The 20,041-nt window shown below is 39.6% G+C and overlaps 1 protein-coding gene across 5 annotated transcripts in view; it reads left to right on the forward strand.

Moving 5' to 3' along the window:
- LOC140526627 (uncharacterized) overlaps positions 1-20,041 on the forward strand; it is a 213,057-nt gene that overhangs the window by 35,940 nt on the left and 157,076 nt on the right. For all 5 annotated transcript variants that reach the window (XM_072642999.1, XM_072643000.1, XM_072643001.1 and 2 more), the window contains 7 exons: positions 3,883-4,040; positions 4,858-5,010; positions 6,101-6,202; positions 6,853-7,002; positions 16,160-16,272; positions 17,336-17,471; positions 17,564-17,770. In XM_072642999.1, coding sequence (XP_072499100.1) covers positions 3,883-4,040; positions 4,858-5,010; positions 6,101-6,202; positions 6,853-7,002; positions 16,160-16,272; positions 17,336-17,471; positions 17,564-17,770 — 1,019 coding nt within the window. The remainder of the gene's footprint in view (positions 1-3,882; positions 4,041-4,857; positions 5,011-6,100; positions 6,203-6,852; positions 7,003-16,159; positions 16,273-17,335; positions 17,472-17,563; positions 17,771-20,041) is intronic.

The raw sequence follows: 20,041 nt of genomic DNA on the forward strand, positions 1-20,041 counted from the left end.
TCATCAAGATCTCTATTGATGGATATATAGACTATTTTTATAAAAATTATATATTTATATATATGAAAGTAGCCTTATGGATTGGTAATTACTGATTTAATCTTGGTTACTTTTTTAAAAAAAATAAATTAAAGTACGTTCTGTGATCTTTTCCCATTCTTTTGGAATCTTCTCCTCTTTGAGATATCATGGAAATTGATCCTTGGGTGTCTTTGAAATTATACTGTCTGTAACACAAATTCCCTTTGCATGTATTTGGTCAGGTTCAATCACAATCCCTGATTTTTACCTTTTTAAGTGCCATTGCTTATTTTTCCTATAGCATATCAATTGGCAGAATCTAAATGTGGTTATTCCAGTGTCATCACTGTTGATCACTTATCAGAGCTGGCAGCTCTATTCCATTTCATAGTTTTTACTTCCCTTTTGATTTCGTCTTCAAATATTTTTTGATAAAATCTGACTTAGGTGTGAAAATGAGTTCTCTGTAAGCTCATTTTCTCCTTATCTGTTTGTCACTGTTTTGTGAGGTGATACAGATTATATCCTTCCAACCTGGCTGCCATTTCCTTCCAAATCAAATATTTGCAGAATAATAATAGTTTTTGATTTCTTTTAGCATCCAGGTGTTTACTCTTGCTCTGGTTAATCTTCTCTAAGAAATGATGCTAGAGTCAATGTCTTTATCTTTGTTCTCTTCCCGTTTCTTAGAATTAGTATATTTAAAAAGATTGGATGAGAGCTATTGGAGTCACAGTCATTTCTTTTTTTTATTCTAGATGCATTATTTTATTTTCTAACATTCATTTTTAAAATTTTGAATTCCAAATTCTCTCTCTGCCTCCTGATCCTCCTCCTCTCATTGAGAAGGCAGGCAATATCAGTCTTATCTTTTTACCTTTATGCCTTCTTCAAATTTGTAATTTGTCCCAACCAGTAGATGGTCTGTCTGTCCGGAGACAATTAGTTCTGAAATAACTGCCACATCAGTAATCATTTGCTCTCTAACTTAAGATATAATTAATTTCACTTTCATAATGTAATTTTATAGTGTTTATCATAATTGTTGCTTTCTGACTCTCTTTATGAAGAAATCTGTACAAGAGTTGACACAGTTTCAAAGGCTCTCAAGTATCAATTTCATGATATCTCAAGGAGAAGATTCAAAAGAATGGAAAAGATCTCTGATAGTGTTTTTGTTTAAAAAAGCAACCAGAAGGAATCAGTAACTTACTGACCTATACACCCTACCTATATTTCTATTAACTCTTTATGAGAATTGCCTCTGTCTTTATTTTTCATGTAGGGAACACAGGTGAAAGATTTGTAGGAAGTCTCCAGATCTTTGGCCTCTTTTATATCTCTATTTTCCAGCATAATTTCCACTGTTCTCCATGGGCCCACTCTCACATTGAAATCAGGTTAATCATAAAATTGACTTCGTCTTTTATATAAATTCTTCTTCTTCTTGGTGCTCTCTTTATTTAGGATTATGAGAAGCATAAGGTGAGAAGGCCAACTGTCCCTGAAATCACCCTTTTTGTTGCCTTTTGTCACCTAAAGGAACCAGCTTAACCAGATGCTTCTCGGAAGAAAGCCTGAGAGCTACCCTTCCATTTTCACTGTAGCTTCGTTATGTTTTCTGGTTTCACTTATAGTGAGAATGACAATAGAAGTGCCCTCCAGCAGTGAATCGGATCATTGGTCAAAGATAACCTTTACAAAGACTTCCAACAGTTAAACTTATATCTGCAGATAGTTGAAGAACTATGTTATTTTTCAGACTCTTCTGCCACTGTTATTTAGGGATAGGGTTAAGGATTGAGACTAAATCTATACTTTCACTGGTGTCAGAAACTCCCGAATGAGATGACTGCCTTTAGCAGTGCAGTCCAGAGCCTTGTCTGTAACTTACAGCCTTAGAGTTGCCTAGAATACTGTGAGGTTGAGTACCTAGCCTGGGGTCACATGAACCATGTGTGTCAGAAGTAGGACTGTTTCTTTGTCATGTGAAATATGATTTTATTTTATTTGCTTCTGTATTGTCCTTTTAAAATTGATTTAGGAAGCTTTCTGCTAAATGCTGTGCTCTCTTCGCATATTATAATAATAACTACCAGTTAGAGGCAGGGATGTGCTGGTAAACCTTTAGTGACAAAGTCTCTGGTCTGGGGGAAAAGTATACATCACACACTTTGAAGGTTAATCCACATTATTAAAGTTTTCTCCATCAACAACACAGTAATAGTATTTGCCAATTTCCAAGGTGTAAATGCTCATGCTGAAAATTTATCAATTGGTGAGCTAGTTCATGATGACTCCAGCATACCCCTAGTTATAAGGCACTTTACTGTTTACAAAGTACTTTCCTCAGAATAACCCTGTGATTTGGGACAGGTATTATTATTCCCATTTAATGAATGAAGAAACTGACTCGGAGAATTTAAGTGACTTGCCCATAGTCACATAATATCAGAATCACATCTGAAAACCCAGGTTTCCAGCCTGTGTTCTTTCTACTACATTGTGAATATCACCTGAAGGCAATTAAAACATGGGTGTACCCTAAAAAGACTGATATCATCAATTCCTTATCAGAAATGTGACCCTCTTCTATAGCTTTGTTTCTATTGAACAATCAGATCATACTTTGAACTTGGAGCAATTTCTGGAACATGATGCTGTGGTATGAGGACTACTTAGCATCTCTGAGGTCCTTTCTGTAATAAGTGCCTGACTCCCTGAATCGTACCCTCCTCTAGTTCCCATTTGGCCCCTGTAATCTGCTACCTTGGGCAATGAGGCAGGAGATCTGCTTCCTAGGAAAGAGAAATAGAAGGAACTAAGGATCCATATTCATGGAATAATTCATCATTATTATTAATTAATGTTGTTAATATGAGTAGTGATTGATTTGAGTTTGTTAATAATAACCTTTGAATCCCCCTTGGTGCCTTGCACAATGCTTTGTACATACTAGACTCCAAATAAATATTGGATGAATGGATGAATACACAGCCCTCCGTCTGAACATGGTCTAACCAAATCCTTGCTATGGCAGATACAAATATGTAAAAGCAGTTTTGTTTGGGAGGCTTGTCTTCCAAATTCAGGCAAGAAAAAAATCTGAGATCTAGCAAATTCAATGGGAAAAGCTTTTCTTCTGTTTCTCAATAGTCAAAATGAGTGGTGAGTGAATAGTAACGTTATTATTGTAAGTAGTTTGTTGCTGCTGTTTGTCTGTCGTTCTCGAAGAGGAGTGTGACATCAGGGAGGTGATGCCATGACATGCAAGTGAATTGTAAGTGAGGGAGGGCTGTGCAAGGTCACCAGCCGCACTCTCTGCTCTGGAGCCATCTGGGTTCAGCGGCTAGATCTAGATCGGGACAAATAGAGATGGTCCCAGATGCAGTGGGAGACATTGGCCTTTTCAAGCTAAGGCCTTTCCCGGGTCTTAGTTTGTCTGATGCAATGCTCCTTCAGTGATAAAGGCTTAATAAAAGTTGAGGCAGAGAATGGTCTGTCTTTACCTAAATATTATAAGTAATAATATTAATAATCTACATTTAACAGAGCAGTTTCCTTGCAATAGCCTTGTGAAGCTGGTACTTCAAGTATTATGATCCTTATTTTACATATGAAAAAAAAACATCTGAGTCTTAGAGCGGTTCAGATTCACCCAGGATCACACAAATAATAATTGTCAGAGGCAAGTTTTGAACCCAGGCTTTCTGATTCCAAATCCAGTGTTCTTTCCACCTCACCAGTGCATAGATGTGGAGGAGAAGCTTTTACCCAATGCTTCTACCAGCTTCTCCATTTCCCCTTTTAGGCATGTGCTCATTTCTTTTTAGTATATTTGATTTTTGGTTTCTTTCATAGGGTCAGTCAGAAAAGAAGCTACCTCTATTCTGCCCTGCCATAAAACAGAAGTGGTAGAACTGAAGCCTCATCTAGAACTCCTCCTCTCTCATTTCAACATCTGTTACAACACAGAGGATCTAAAGAATTCTGCTGATGAGATGGAGCTCTTTTTCCTGGTACTTGGAAAAACTCTGTATCCAAATACATGTGTTGCTGAAAGAAAAGTGTGGAGTCTGAAGAAGAGAAAATGCTCAGAGAGTCCGTTCCCCCCCCCCCCCCATCCCTCGCCCTGCACTGAGAGGGTCCAAAGAGAGAGCTATTTCCACAGTCCTTATAGACCACAGAAGGGGAGATTCCTCCAACAAGAAGTATTCCTCCCACCCCACCCCACACTGTCACTCCCAATCATCTTCAGCACAGCCCTAGTCAATGGGAACCAATCAAAAATTTCCTGTGCCATCCCACAAGATGTATGTCTCTTTGAAAGGGGCCAGAGCACATGTCTAACTACTTGGGAGGTCCTCCAGCTTTGGGGATTTCCTTTATCACTCCGTTACACAGGATTAAATATATTTAATTAAAAACATTACACATCAATGCAAACAACTAAATTTGTTTAACTATTTAAATTTAAATGATTTTCATACATAAAATATCATAACACTGTTCATCATTCCCTCCAAGTCCTCATTAGGATTTTTAAGGATTCCTGCTCTCACTGCTTTTACTTGATATAATATGAGGAAATTCTATCAACTGCAATGAGACAGGGGACTTATATTAACAAGATTAACTTTAGAAATGCAGCAATCAAAATATCATTTGCAGACATGATGGTGTTACCTAGGAAATCAACCACCTCAGCTCAAAGGCATTTTAGAATACAATGTTTGCTGTTATCCAAGAACCTGGTAAACCAATGGTCACTTTTTCAATCACCAATTCCTGATACTTCCTCTAGGACTCTCACCTCCCTTTCCCTGTCCCTTTTAGATTGTTCAGAAGTTTCAGAGCATCTTCTGTGAACAACAGAGATTGAAAACATTTCCATCCTATGATGTCAAGGTGGCTAAAGTTGAAAACCAGGATTTATTAAAACCTAGCATGGCTTTAAAAAAGACAGCCAACTGGATTCCCTTCGTAAAGGTAAAAATAGCCACCTGATCTTGGTTTTCTTTCTGTCTCTTTGTTGTGGGTTGTGGTAGGGCAGCTGAGAGAGAAACTTTCAGGATGTCATGCTACTAAAGCAGTTTTCAGAGCTAACAGGTCTCTGTAGGGAGTGGAGTCCTGCAGGACATGGGGAGAATCTAGCCCAGATTCTAGATATGCACTCAGTCTTACATCTTGGGCTCATAGGCTTATAAATCTAGAGCTGCAAGGGGCCTCAGAGGCTGTTTAGTTCAACCTCCTCATTTTACTGATAAGGAGACAGAGAAGTTAAGGGATTTCCCCAAAGTCACACAGGTAGTAAGCATCAGAATTGGGATTTATGTATTCATGACTCATAATGTGCATGTGTCTGCACTAATCCATGTATTTGTTAGCATGTCACATATACATATATCAGTATGTCTTATCACTGCATACATGTGTCTACGTGTCACTACATTCATGTTTCAGTGTATGTATGTACATAAAAGTGTCAGTATACATTATTAATACTTGTATCAGTGTATGTTAACACAAGTCTAGTAGTTAGACTAACCTTATATGTCACTGTCAGGTAGACTAGTATGAATTTTCCAGGGCCATTTACATCTTGGAAGAATAAGTAATTCTTTTAAGTAGAGTTTAGAGGGATTGCTTTCTAATGGTAGAATTTCAAAGAGATATTTTGGATCAGAGAAACTTTTCCTGAATCTTCAGATCACATTTTCTATCCATGCATATACTTGATCATGATGTATTTAATATCCTTCATAACTAAAATTGTTGCAGTATTGTGTTTTCTCAGACTGAGCCGCAGCATTTGTGAGAGGTGTGCCACAATGGTCAGTGCCAGCTACCACTGCAGCTGCTACTGCTGTGGTGTCCTTGTCCAGATGTCTGTGAATTCATTATACTGTCCCTACTCTCATGGTATCTTAGCTCTCTGACAAAAATTCCTCATCCTAGCCTCTACCTTCAATCATGCATTCCATTATAGTCTGAAATTTGAATGTTTGGGGGATAATGTTGAGAATTATTGTTACATCAAGATAATGATGATGATGGTGATGATGAACTTGTCATACAGATTAAGCCAAAACGTGATCCTTGGCAGCAGAAGCTTTTGACCAAACTAAAAGAGCGAAACAGAATTGATGCATTGATGCAACTACACACAAAGTTTTTGAAGGTGAGATTTGTTCATTTAAGTATTCTCAATCTATCTTGCTGGAATCATGTCCAAGAGATCTGAATTTTATTATTTAAATGTGAGTATGATGACTTACATGAGGGACATTTCTAACCATGATGACAAATTCAGTCTTGCAGGAAGTAATTGTGGTCTGGTACAAAGCAAGGTGGATGGAGGGTCAGAAGACTTGCCTTCTTTCTTTAGTCTTGGATTTCCTACAAACTAGTTATGTGATATTGAACAAATCATTCATTATCTCTGGATCTTGTGATAATCATAGGAGTTAGAGGGGAAAGGGCCATAGAGATCATCTAAGCTAACCCCCTCTCTTCACAAATAAGGAAAATGTGAAATCACTTGGCTTTCCCTAAATTAAAGAATTATTTAGGAGGGGAATTGTGATCAAATGTAGCCAGTCCTCCAGGGCCAATCCTTTTTTCATTACGCTAAATTGCTGGAAAATGAGGATCTTGGATTAGATGATGTTTAAAATGCCTTCTGGACAGTGAGGTGGCACAGTGGATAGAGTGCCAGGCCTGGAGAGAACAAATCTTATTAAAATAGCCATCATGCCATCCACATCGTGCCATGGAGAAAGAGTGTGGTGCTTTTCCTGACCATTTGCTCTCTTCTGTGTTCTCATTGAGGTTTCCAACCCCCTGCGAGTGATGGAGGCACTGCAGGCTCACGCATCAGCCACCCTAGAGTCAGCTTCAGTGATTCATCCCCAAAGTTTGAACCAGTGCACCTGTGATCGAGTCTGGGAGGAAATTTATCACAGCATCAACCTTCACCAGGTAGTACACTAATTACTGCAAGCTCCTGGGGTTGTGTATGTAGGAAATATGCAATGATAACGTTTTGCTCTGAAAGCTTTTTGAGTGGCCCTTCCTGACTGAGCTATGGTCATCACCAACCTCATCCAAAACAAGAAACGCTTATTGGTTCAGCACCGAACCAACAGATGTCAGTGCATGCAAAGAAACTTTTGCCCTCAAGAAGATTAAACTCTATTTGGGAAGAAAGGACCTATGTTTTAAAAGACAGACAGTAATGAAAGGGAACATAGATTATGTGCCAGTAAAAGGGAGTGGAAGAGGCAGAGGAAAAATAAATTGTAGTCAGAGAAAAGTGCCAAGTTTTAAATCCTGGAGCTAGAGCAACTCTTGATTAGCAGCAGTTAGACAAGGCATGGTAATGCCAGTGGGTGGTACTGTGGTCCACGAGGGTCACAAAGAGTTGAGCATGACTGAATGAATAAACAACTCCAGTGGGTAGCTAACATATTGAGGATGCAGTATGGTATAGCAGACAGAACTCTGGACTTGGAGTCAAGGAGACCTATGTTCAAATTCTGCCTCAGACATCTCCATGCTAAGTTACTGCATTTCATTTCTAAGAATAAAGATGCTGGGCTTGATGCCCCTTCCAGCATGATTTTATTAGGTTGAGAAGATTGGGATGAATCTGGAACCACTGTAATAGAGAGTGGCTGTAGCAATAGAATTGAAGCCTCTTTGTGTAGATGACTCCAAAACAATGTAGTCATCCTTATTCACTCTTGAGCTCTAGTCTTTCATTGCCACTGTTGGCCAATTATCTCCACCTAGATGTCCTGCTGAAATGTCAAATTCATCCCCTTCTTCCTAAAACTCCTCAGATTCCATTATTTCTCTACCATCCTTCCGGTCACTTAGACTTTAAACAGTGGTGTCATCTTCAACTCTTTCCCCTCCCTTTCCTCTACCCCCCCACCCTACCCCATCCTTTTGATTCTATCTCTACAGTGCCTCTTGCTTCTTGTTCTTCCTTTCCATTCACATAATCACTGTGCTGGTTTGGGCTTTTATTGCATCTCACCTGATCTTCATAAATGGCTCCCTGCCCTTTAATCCCTCCCTTTTTTAGTCCCTTCTTCACATAGCTGCCAAAAATAATCATATTAAAGCACAGCTCTGGCCATGTCATGGCTCTGTTCAACAATCTTCATTAGTTCCCTGTCACTTCTACAATATGACAAACTCTTTAGCCAGCCTTATTTCATATTATTCTCTTTCACACTCTACAAACGGATGCAAATTGTTCCCTGATCCTTTCCTGTCTCTATGTATTTGTATAAACCCCATCTTTTCCCTTCTTATATCTCTGTGTTGGAATCCTTCTCTTTCTTTAATCAATCACTGAGCATTTTAAAAACAGTTACTATGTGCCAATAACCTTGTTAGGACCTATACAAATATAAAAATGAGATAGACCCTACTATTGAGGAGTTTGCATTCTAAGGGAAACTATATGTATACATACGCACATAAACATATATATATCTCATATACACATATATATGTGTATATACATATAGCTTCTGTATGTACATTTATATAGTATATATGTGTATATGTGTGTGTGTTTATTTTTATTTTTATTGGATATGTGGCTTTACAGGAGTACAGATTCCCAGTGAGGAATTTCCTTCAGCAATGCAGAAAAATTCCTCTCCAACCAATGGTGTTAGAGCATGCCCTGGGGCACTGAAGGGTTAAATGCTTCAGCCACAGTAAGAAAGGAAGGAGGGAGGGAGGAGAGGAAGGAAATAAACATTTATTATGTGCCCATTATGTACCAGGCATTGTGCTAAGTGCTTTACAAGTATTATTTCATTTGATCTTTGTAACAAGTTGGAGAGATGATAGGTGCTGTTATTGTCCTCATTTTACAGTTGAGGAAACTGAGGCAAACAGAGGTTAAGAGACTTGCCCAGAGTCCCACAGCTAGTGTCTGAGGCCAGATTTGAGCCCAGGTCATTCTGACTCCAGGCACAGGACTTTACCCACTTTTCTACGTAACTCTTATGTATCAGAGTTAAGCCTTCTTTGTATATCTATACCTAGGACAGACACTACAGAGGAACAATGAACTGTACCCAGAATGGAACTTACTTAGGAGAAGCTTGCACCTAGGAAAGCCACGAACAATTATCTACTTACATGCCTCGGTACAAAATATGGCAGAAAGAACCTGGACCTGTGATTTCTCTGATAAAGAGAAACCATGGACAAGGAAACTCCTTCTACCAAAGCAAGGCAGTGTCTTCCCTGTAACTTATTGTCTTCGATATCTGCCTAAGAATGCTGAAAGGTTGAGGGACTTGCCCAGGGTCACACAGCCAGTATGTCAGTATCAGAGGAAGGATTAATACTCAGGTTTTTCTTTCCAGACAGTAGTGAGTGAGCTCGGAAGGAGTTCCTTCTCCTCTCGCCAGGTCTCCATTGGTTGTGCCCACTGAGGAGGAAAGTAAGTTAGTCATTATTTTCTCTGTATCTCTGCTATTGCTTTCCTGCATTTGCAGAGGTAACAGAGCTTGGCCTTAGCAAAAGGAAATGTAGAGAACTTTTGCAAAAATGTGGGTTGTATAAAACTGCCCAAACACTGAAAAAGTAAGAAAACCACTTCCTCTCGTCCGTCACTGACTCACAAATGTTGTTCTTGGAGCTGGCCAAGGAGAAAACACAGCTCTGAATACTGGACACATAAAGCATTTTATAGTAAGAAAGCCTTAAGGAGTCTTCAGAACCCTCCTGCCTCAGGGTCCTGAGGGGCAAATCAACATCTTCACATTTTACAAGGTCCTCAAGCTTTGAAAGAGGGGAGAGTGTCCAGCCCTAAATCTGGAATCCCATGATCTGAGGAGATGAAATGCTTAGGAGTGGCTACATAACTTGCAAATAGTTTTATATTGTGCCCAAACAATAAGATCCTCCTATATATACTGTTTCATAGGAATTTCAGTGTGTCATTTCCTTGGGGTTATTATATCATGTAGTGAGGCCTTTTCCACTACATGACAAATAGAAAACAGCCCTACACATGGCCTTTGGCATGGAGATCAAGGTCAATGTTGGCCACTACAAGGAGTTTCAGGGGTATGAATCCTATCACTAAGTGCTTGATGTAGGAATGGAAAGTCCTGAATGAATTTTAACAACTATATACTGGTTTTTAACAACTGCATACTGACACATACACCTCAGGTATGTCAAAAGAAACAGTTCTGTAGTTGTCAGGCAGCAATCCTTATCTAGTTAACACTGATGTGAAGGAAAAGAGCAAATCTTTATTAAGCTCCTGCCTGCCTGTACTGTTCTAAATGCTTTACAGATATCATCTCTCCACAGCAATGCTATGTAAAATCCCTGTTTTACAGTTGAGAAAACTGAGGCAAGCAGAGGTGAAGTTACTTGCCTAGGGTCACATAGCTAGTTAGTGTTTTGGTTTGAGAGCTGATTTGAACTCAAGACTCCAGGCCCAGCACTCTATCCCCTGGGCCAACCTAACTATTCTAGAAGGGAAAATTTGCCTTGTTAGCTAGTCAAGAAGCATTAATGGAGAACCAATTGGGAACAGCTAGCTGGACCTGTATTTGCATATGAGCACCTTCTCCTTTTTTCTTTAGCTGATGGCAAAGGAGTGAGCTAAAAAATTTTTTCAGATTTCCTCCTAATCCTCTGTTTCCCATCTATACTGTCCCTAAAAAAAAAATTAGCATGCTAAGAAATCAGGGGCTAGGTAAATATTCTAATAAAAGACCCTATTTTGATATTTGGTTGGAATGTAAGCTTCCAGAGGTTAGGGACTGTTTTGTTTTTCTCTTTATATCACTCACACAAATCCTTGAAGTAAAGGAGTGTATCATTTCTGTCTCTGTATTCCCAGGGCCTGGCCTGGCACATAGTGAAGTGATTAATAAGTGCTTGCTGATTGCTTGGTTGATGAATAGATGCAAAGAGTGGGTGATTTCATTAGCACACATTTTTCCACCATACAAATCATCCTGTGTGGTTTTTTGCCATGCTCCAGGAAGCTGGAGGCCCACCTCTATTATCTGTCATGCCTTGCTATGAGTCCTCAATACTGTTTTTTACATCATTTCTTGCATGCACTGGTAATATGCTGAAGCTGATTTATATACTGACCTTGTCTTTCCCTTTGGGGCATCGAATTTTTCATTCTTTCAAGATTGTTGTGTTCCTTGATTCCTAGCCAAATGGCAGCATGAAGAGAATATTGATATTAAAAAAAAAACCTTTTGTGGCAACAAGCATCTGAGAATTATTAAAAGATGTATCCTCAGTGTGGTCCAGCCCAATCTCACCTACTCAATTCTGGACCCAGACCATCACCATCTACATAGTCCAAGATCAATGGACTATAGGCTGCGCCTCTAACTGAATGTCATAGTCTGGGCAACGTTCATTTTTCATCCATTTTGGTTTTTTGGGTATAGGTGATTAGACCAATCTCTTTGATTGAGGTTAGTCTAATAATAATAATGTTTAAAAACTTCATCTTACTCCTAAGTTGCATTATCATCTCATGTAATATTCTGTGAATGAAAATGTTCTTTGCCTGCTACACTTGGAATGCTAAAATTTCCGAGTGCACACTTGCTTGGGCGCTACTTCCTTGGTTTTGTGCAAAGTAGTTGTCTTGCTAAGGTGAACTAATGGTCCCTGAAGGTAATCAGTCCTGGGGCAGCTAGGTGGCACAGTGAGTAGAGTACTGAATCTGGAGTCAGGAGAACATGAGTTGGGCCTCAGACACGTGACACGATTACTAGCTGTGTGACCTTGGGCAATTCACTTAATCCCAATTGCCTTACCTTCCCCCCTCCAAAAAAAAAAAATTAATCAATTCTGTAATGCCCAATTTAACATGCCAGGGAAATATTGTCTGTGAACAAAGTGTGCATAGTTAGGAGCTTAACCCTCTGCTCATCTCTCTCTTATTCTCTAGGGGATAGCCAGATGGTACAGTAAATAAAGCACTGGGTTTGGAATCAGGAAGACTCGAATTCAATTTGACCTCAGACACCTACTAACTATGTGACTTGGACAAGTCACTTAATCTCTTGTTTTCTGTTTTCTCATCTGTAAAATGGGAATAATAATAGCAGTTACTTCCCAGGATTGTTGTGAGGATAAAATGACATAAGTGTAAAGTGCTTAGCACACCTTCTGGTATTGTCAATGCTAAATAAATGGTTTTTCTGTTTTTCAGTCATTTCCATCATTTCCAGCTCTTAATGATCTCATGTGGGGTTTTTTGGCAAAGAGACCCAGAGTGGTCTATCATTTCCTTCTCCCATTCATTTTACTGAGGAAACTGAGGCAAGCAAGATTAAGTGACTTGCCTAGAGAAACACATGCCTAGTAAGTGTCTGACTCTGCATCTAAACTCATGAAGATGGATCTTCCTGAGTCCAGGTCCGGCACTCTGTTCACTGTGCTGCCTAGTGATGGTGTTACAGATCGTATCATTGGCCCTAGGAAAATATAGATTCATATGTACATAGAGATAGATCAATTGTTATAATTACTTTAGATTCTAGTCAATACTTCTTTTCTATATTATATATTGTTCTAAATGGTTCTAAGTGTTCTAAGTCTCCTCATCTATAAAACATTTGATTAGACATTTGATTTTTTTTTTCCTGTGCAATTTATTTCTGTGAGCTGTGCTCCACCCTTTTTCCCCTGAGGCTGTCTCTCTCCTTTCTTCCATCATATCCAGTAAATGATGCCTCTCCCTTGCTTTTGGCATAAACTAGCTATCCAGCAGGGTTTTCATGTTTTCCAGTCATTTCATGAAAATATCTTCTATCGTAACCTGAGTTCACCATTATGTTTCCACCTCCAAGTGGTTCTCTATAATTTTAGGACCCACTAAAATGGCTACTGCCTGATGGGAGAAAGATCATGGCCAATAGCTTTCATTCTGAGACCACGTCAGCCATCCCTGAGACAGGAGCCCAAGGGAACCACAAGCCACTGAGCTGATGATATATTTTGCTGACCTCTTCCCCTTTCCCCTCACACCTACCCACTCCATGTTTTTTTCAGTGCACCCAGAGAAACAGGGTGGAATAGTGGAAAGAGCATTGGACTTGGAGTCAGAAGAAATCTCAGTTTGAATCCTACCTTTGACACTGATGAGTTGTGTGTTCATGAGCCTCAGTTTCCTTAACCATAAAAGGAAGAAAATAGTACCTGTTGTACTTCCTTTATAGGTCATCATGAGGATCAAATGAGATCTTCATAAATACTTTGTAAACTTTAAAGTGCCATATAAATGTCAAACTAGGTGACATAGTAGAGAGAGTACCAGACATAGAATCAGGAAGACCTGAGTTCAGATCCTGACTGAGAAACTATTGTGCTCCCCTACTTTCCACTTAGGAACCTGAGGCAAACAGAGGTTAAGAACTTGCCCAAGGTCTGAGGCTGTATTTGAAATTACATCTTCCTGACTCCAGGCCGAGCACATGACCTAACTTAATTGGACATAAGACTTACCTCTTAGTTTTAGTGGACCCCAAACTCAGTATGAATCAACAGTGTGAGAAGACAGTAAAAAAAAAAAAAGATAATGCATTCCTTGGTTTTCACTAAGAAGAGTGTTATGTCTAGAAGGAGAAAAGTAGTAGATCCACAGCACGCTTCCCTGATCAGACCACCTTTGGAGTATCATTTCCAATTCTAGATGCCACATTTTAGAAAAGAAATTGACAAACTGGAACATGTCCAGAAGAGAATGACCAGGATGGTGAATGAACTCAAAATCATCTCATATGAAAATCAATTGAAGGAACTATGGATGCTTAGTTTGGTGGTAGAGAAGATTTAGAGAGGACATGATAGCTGCCTTTACCATTTGAAGGGCTGTCCTGGGGAAGAAAGATTAGACTTGGTTTGGCCCTGGGGACAGAGCTAAGGGCAGTCAGTGAGTGCAGTAGAGGCAGATTATAGTCCCATATGAGTCAAAGACTCCCCCAAATCATAACTGTTCAGAAATGGAATGGACTACCTCAACAGCTAGTGAGTTCCCCATCACTCAGTGTCTTAAGGTAGAACCTGGAAAATGGTTTCATAGGGTTGTTATTCAGAATCCACACACCCCAGTCCCTGGAGAAGTTAATTCATTCATCTTTGTAGCTCCCACGCAATGAATTGGTGACTGAGTGTATGCCCAATTAGCCCAACTAAACTTCCTATATTTATTGACTGGCCCTAGATACCAAACCAAGAGTAAGGAACCTGTGGCACTCTAGGTCCTCAAGTGCAGCCCTTTGACTGATTCCAAACTTCACAGAACAAATCCCCTTAATAAAAGGATTTGTTCTGTAAAACTTGTATTCAATTAAAAGGACGCACCCAAGGACATAAAAGGCCACATGTGGCCTTCAGGCTACAGGTTCCCCTCCCCTGCACCTGACTATGCATCAGCTTTACTTCCCATTCATTAGGGCTATCTAACCTTTGTCTTCCAAAACTGACCTGATTCTCACCACCTGGACCAGCGTCCTCCATACAAGATCTAAAGCCTGGATTTCCATATCTGATCTTCTAGAATCCAAGCCCCAGTCTCTGTGGAAATTAACCCACCTATCTGTGGAGTAGTACTGTGGAGAGAACATGGACTCTAGAGATTGAAGACTTGGATTTAATCCCTGGCCCTGCTACTCACTACCTCTATGTCTTTGATTAAATCACTTTGCATCTTTGGTATCAATTTTCTCATCTATAAAATGAAGGAATTGGACTAGATGACCTCTAAGATCTCTTTGAGTTCCAAAGCTTTGATCCTATGATCTATTTAAAAATGACAGCTGGACTAAGGAGAGAGTAAGGACTTTTGAAAATTTTTTTTTTAATGCCCATAGATTCACAGATTTAGAGTAGAGAAAGACCTTAGTCTTTAGAGGTTTCTAATCCAACCTCTCATTTCACTGATAAAGAAACTGAGACCCAGAGAGAAAAGATTTTATTTTCATTAGAGTCTTTTTATTTTTAAATTCCCACTCTCTCCATGTGACATATAATTTTAAAAATCAGCACAAAGCCAAGTGAAATTATATAGTAAGCCTTCTGCGAATAAACAAAGACCCAGTGTCTTTATTCTTGGTAAATCACATCTATTTTCCTCAGTGCTCCTCAGTGAACAGAAACCAAGGCATTTAGAATGAATACTACACACCATGGACCTATAAGTTGTTGAGTTTTCAAGGAAGAGGCTAAGTTCCCAGAGAAAGGAAGCGATGGGGAGTTTCTGGAAGGATTTACAACCTCTGTGATCCCTCATGAACATCATACATTATACATTACCTTCATTTGCCAGATAAGATGTTGTTTCTGGGTTTAAATATCAATAAAAAAATTAAGAGAGAGAGAAAACCAAGCAAACAAAGTCATGTTATCATCAGTAACTCCCACTAAAGTCCTCTTTTGATACCTCAAGGGCCATGAAGGTGACTTTGAGTTGCCAGAAGCTATGCCCACACGAAGTACAAATTTTGGCAAGATCTATCAAGTTGGAAAGGCTCAAGAAGAGACCAGGTGCCAGCAAATCTGTCATCCAGAGAACAGTACAGAAGGATTCATTATTAGAAAAATGGTCCATAGTCACTAAATTGATTTAGCCACAGATACTCATAAAGACTAACACATGGAGTAGTTGTGATCTCTATTGTTGGAAAAAAATGGCTGAATTGCTGAATTCATAGGTCCTTGAAGCCTGAGGGTAAATAATTCAAGTCTTCCCATGCTTTAATGATGGAGAAACAAATACAAGCAAACATGACAGCTCCTGCCTTCAAGGACCTTACATTCTAACTGGAAAGGCAGTACATAAAGGGAAGCTGAAAAGTTGGGAAGAAACTCTCAGGGCAGCAGGGTATAATTCTCACAGGCCCAGTCCCTGGCAAGGCAAGACTAAAGTTAGTCTATCAGAGCTAAGGGACCCAGGAGCAGAGTCCAGGTTACAGGTAGGAAGGAGATAGAGGTAATAATCCAAGTAGAAGAGGCATGACTAAAAAAATAATCACCTCTGGGGCATTATTATAACTCTAATTAAATCTTTTTAATTTCTTTTTCTTTCCTCTTATTCCTCTTATCCCCTCAGGGAGAAAATACTGAGGAGGAAGATCTTTCCATGGAGGGCAATGACATCAGTGGACCCCAAATTAGTCCCAGCCAGTATGCTGGGGAACCTTGGAGGAAGAAGAAACAAACAGGGTGAAATTGGATCATTTCATGCATGTTTTTTGGAAACACACAATGCTGATTAATATCTGGCTTTCGTGTTAACTCAAAAATATTTGATGCAGGGGGGGAAATCCTAATCTGTTGAAGATGGAAGTCAGTAAGTAGAAATTGTGATCTTAATAAGTATAATTCTTAGGAGAAATTTCTATTGGCACTGTTGTTATTCTTCATCATCCCCGAGTGAAAATTTCCAAGGGAAGTAATTTACAAAAACCCTTAGATTAAAGATAAATCTTTCAGTTTAGAGACTGTGTGCTACAGCAGAAAGGTTCTAGGCTTGAAGTCAGGAGAGCCCTGGGTCTGAATCCTACCACTGACCCTTGCTAGATGAAGCTCCACCTCTTTGAGCCTCGGTTTCCCCAGTTTTAAAAATGAGAATGATAATACCTGTAGTGTTTACCTACCTTACAGAGCTGTTAGTCAATAAGCATTTACTAAGCACTTAGCAGGGTGCCTGGCACATAGCAGGGGCTTAATTGATTATTGATTAAGCACCTGCTACTTGCCAGGCACTGTGCTAAATGCTAGAGATACAAAAGAAGGCAAAAATAATCCCTGGCCTCAAGGATCTTATGTTCTGATGGAGGAAACAACATGTAGAATAAAGGATATGTATGTATGTGTGTATGTAGTATGTATGTAGAGTACAGACTAGGCAGAAGGTAATCCAAGAAGAAGAGGCACTACTAGTTGGGGAGAAGCCTCCTTTTCCTAGGATCAAAGATTTATTTTGTGTTGGTTGGAGACACTTGGGGTTAAATGACTTGTCCAGGCTCACACAGCCTAGTAAGTGTTTCAGATTAAGTTTGAACTCAGGTCCTCCTGACTCCAGAGCCAGAGCTCTATCCATTGAGCCATCCAGCTGCCCCAAGATCATAAATTTAGAACTAGAAGGGAGCTTCAATCAAGTTAAATAAAATGTGCAAGATGTTTTACAACCTTTAAATACTATGTAAATCTTATTAATTTATTAATGAAATTTCCAGATCACTTTGAAGAAAAATCAATGTTACATTTCTTTTGTCTATAAAAGGTACAATTACCTGGAAGCCCTCCAACTGCTGGGATTTGATGAAGGTGATGAGACTGCAGATAAAAATCCTACCACGATGAGAGGAGCCTATCTGTCCTTCCTGTATCTTCGGCACCTAAGAATCAGAGAGCTCCAAGTATGTCTAAGAGAACTGGTTTGTCCAAGGTCATATAATTAGTCTATAGTATAGTTTCTGAACCTGCCTTTTTTCCCCCGTCTTCGTTTCAGCATATCTGCTTAGGAATTCTGAATTATTTCAGATCTGTTGAGAGAACCCTAACAATCCACACCTCAGGCCTTACATCAAATTTAGGAAATCTAGCTTCCAGTGTTGAAGATGCCTGTTGGGTAAATACTGCAAGAGGAGGAGGTTCTGGTACTGTTCCGGGCCTAGGATCTCACCACTATATGCATTCTACACCAGCAGACTACAAGGTGAGTTATTTTACAACAATACCTCCTTATGCACAGTATCATGGGCGATCTCTGGTTAGAGACTTGGCATAGTGCTTAAGGAATAGACCTCAGAACCAGAAAGGCCTGGGTTCAAATTCTGCCTCTGGCACTTATTCAGGGCAGGACCTCGGGCAAGTTATTTGACCTCTAAGCACTCCAGACAACTTTCTAAGACCAGACTCAAACCTTTTCTGTGTTATGGACCCCTTTGGCAGTCTGGTGAAGTTTATGGGTCCCTTCTAAGACTCATGTTTTCATAAAGAAAATACATTGGGTTCCAAAGGAAATTAATTGATATTGAAATAAGCTATCAAAACATTTAAAAAAAAATTAAAGAACCTGAGGATAAGAACTATTGTTCTAAGGCAATGAGTTGCCAAGCAAACATTGATTTGCCTCAGTGGAAGCTTTGGGAATTCCCATTACCTATGAAATAAGACATTCACTTCAAAGTATGCATTCATATTTTCTCTCTCTCTCTCTCTCTCTCTCTCACACACACACACACACTCTCCCTCACATCAATAGAAATAGAAGATATTAAGGATGAAAATGACCATAGAGATCATCTAGCTAGTACTGTCTTTTTTTTATAGATAATAATAACAATAACTGGCATTTAAATAGCATTTTAAGGTTTGCAAAGCACTTTACAATATTACCTTATTTCAACCTCACAACAATCCTGGGAGGAAGATGCTATTATGCTCCCCATTTTATAGATGAGGAACCAGAGGCAGATATAGGTTAAGTGACTTTGCCTGGGGTCACACATTGGGAAAGTGTCAGAGGCAGAATTTTAACTCAGGTCTTCCTGACTCCAAGTCCAACACTCTGTCCACTGAAGAAATTGAGGCCTGGAGGAGCGAAGTGGACAAATGACCACGGTCACAAAACTAATGAATGAATGACCTAGGATTCAAACCCAGGTCTCCTAACTCTAAATCTAACACCTTTTCCACTCTAGCCTTTGACCCAAAGTTATCACTCCTGGAATTCCAAGCAAGTAAAGATCTACATGTATGAATATGTTAATAATATCTACCTGTGATAATAAAACATGGAGTCAACAATAGGGGTGATGGCAAAATGGTGCAGTAGGAAGTTTGGAATCAAAGGACCTGGGCTCAGATTCAGGCCTGTGTCTGCTTGTGTGACAGGCCTCATGACCTTCCCTTCCACCCCTCTCTGAAATGGGGGCTTATTTCTGCAAGTCTGCCTCTCATGGACCAAGATGTATCCCAGCAGGGCTACAGCTCAGTCACTCAGATGAGGTTTCTTTAATTCTCCTTTACTTTAACTTTGTGCTAATGACCCAGTTCTGACCTTCCTTCTGAGGGTTCTGTGGTCTAGAGAGTTGTTCCTTCAATATTGTGTTTGGAGAAGTGAGAGGAAGACTGCAAGCAGAGCTGCTCACTGGTGTTAGAAAATAACCTGCCCAGGAGTGGAGACGAAAGGCCACAAATTAACCAATGCCAAGAGGAATATTTGCAGGGGTTACTCACCGTAGCAAAACTGGGACCACAGTCCTGATTTAGACTTTCTAGCCTTGAGATTTGTTCTCTGAATTGTTCAAATATATCTGAGGCCATTTTCTTGGTTACTAGTTTCATAGTAAAGTCAAAAAGAAATTTTTGAGCACTTATACGTGCCAGACACTGTGTATGGGTCATAGGATGATAGATTTGGAACTGGAAGATACCTTAGATTCAATAAGTAAGTAAGCATTTATTAAGTGCTTACTATGTTTCGGGCACTAGGCTAAGTGCTGAAAAATATACATACAAACAAAAAGGACAGTCCCTACCCTCAAGGTGCTTATGTTCTAATGAGGTAAGACAATCCATGAGACAACTAGGTAGCTTTGAGGACAGAGAACTGGGCCTGGATTCAGGAAAGCATGAGTTCAAATCTAGTCTCAGATACTCACTAGCTGGGTGACCCTGGGTAAGTCAATTAACAACCTCTATTTGCCTTAATACATTGAAGAAGGAAATGGCAAACCACTCCAGTATCTTTGCCAAGAATACCCTATGGAAAATATGATCCACAGGATCACAAAAAGTTGGACACAACTCAACAACAACAAAACAAGACAATATATAAAAGGGAGTCAAAAAAGAGAGGAAGATATCTGGGGGGTGGGAATAGAGAAAGCCTAGAGAGTCAGGAGTTGAGTCTGGAGAGAAAGGAAGGAAAGAAATAAGCATTATTAAGCACCTGCTGTTTCAGGTACTGTGCTAAGTGCTT

The sequence above is a fragment of the Notamacropus eugenii genome, chromosome 2 (assembly GCF_028372415.1).
Source record: "Notamacropus eugenii isolate mMacEug1 chromosome 2, mMacEug1.pri_v2, whole genome shotgun sequence".
In the NCBI taxonomy this organism is placed as follows: Eukaryota; Metazoa; Chordata; class Mammalia; order Diprotodontia; family Macropodidae; genus Notamacropus; species Notamacropus eugenii.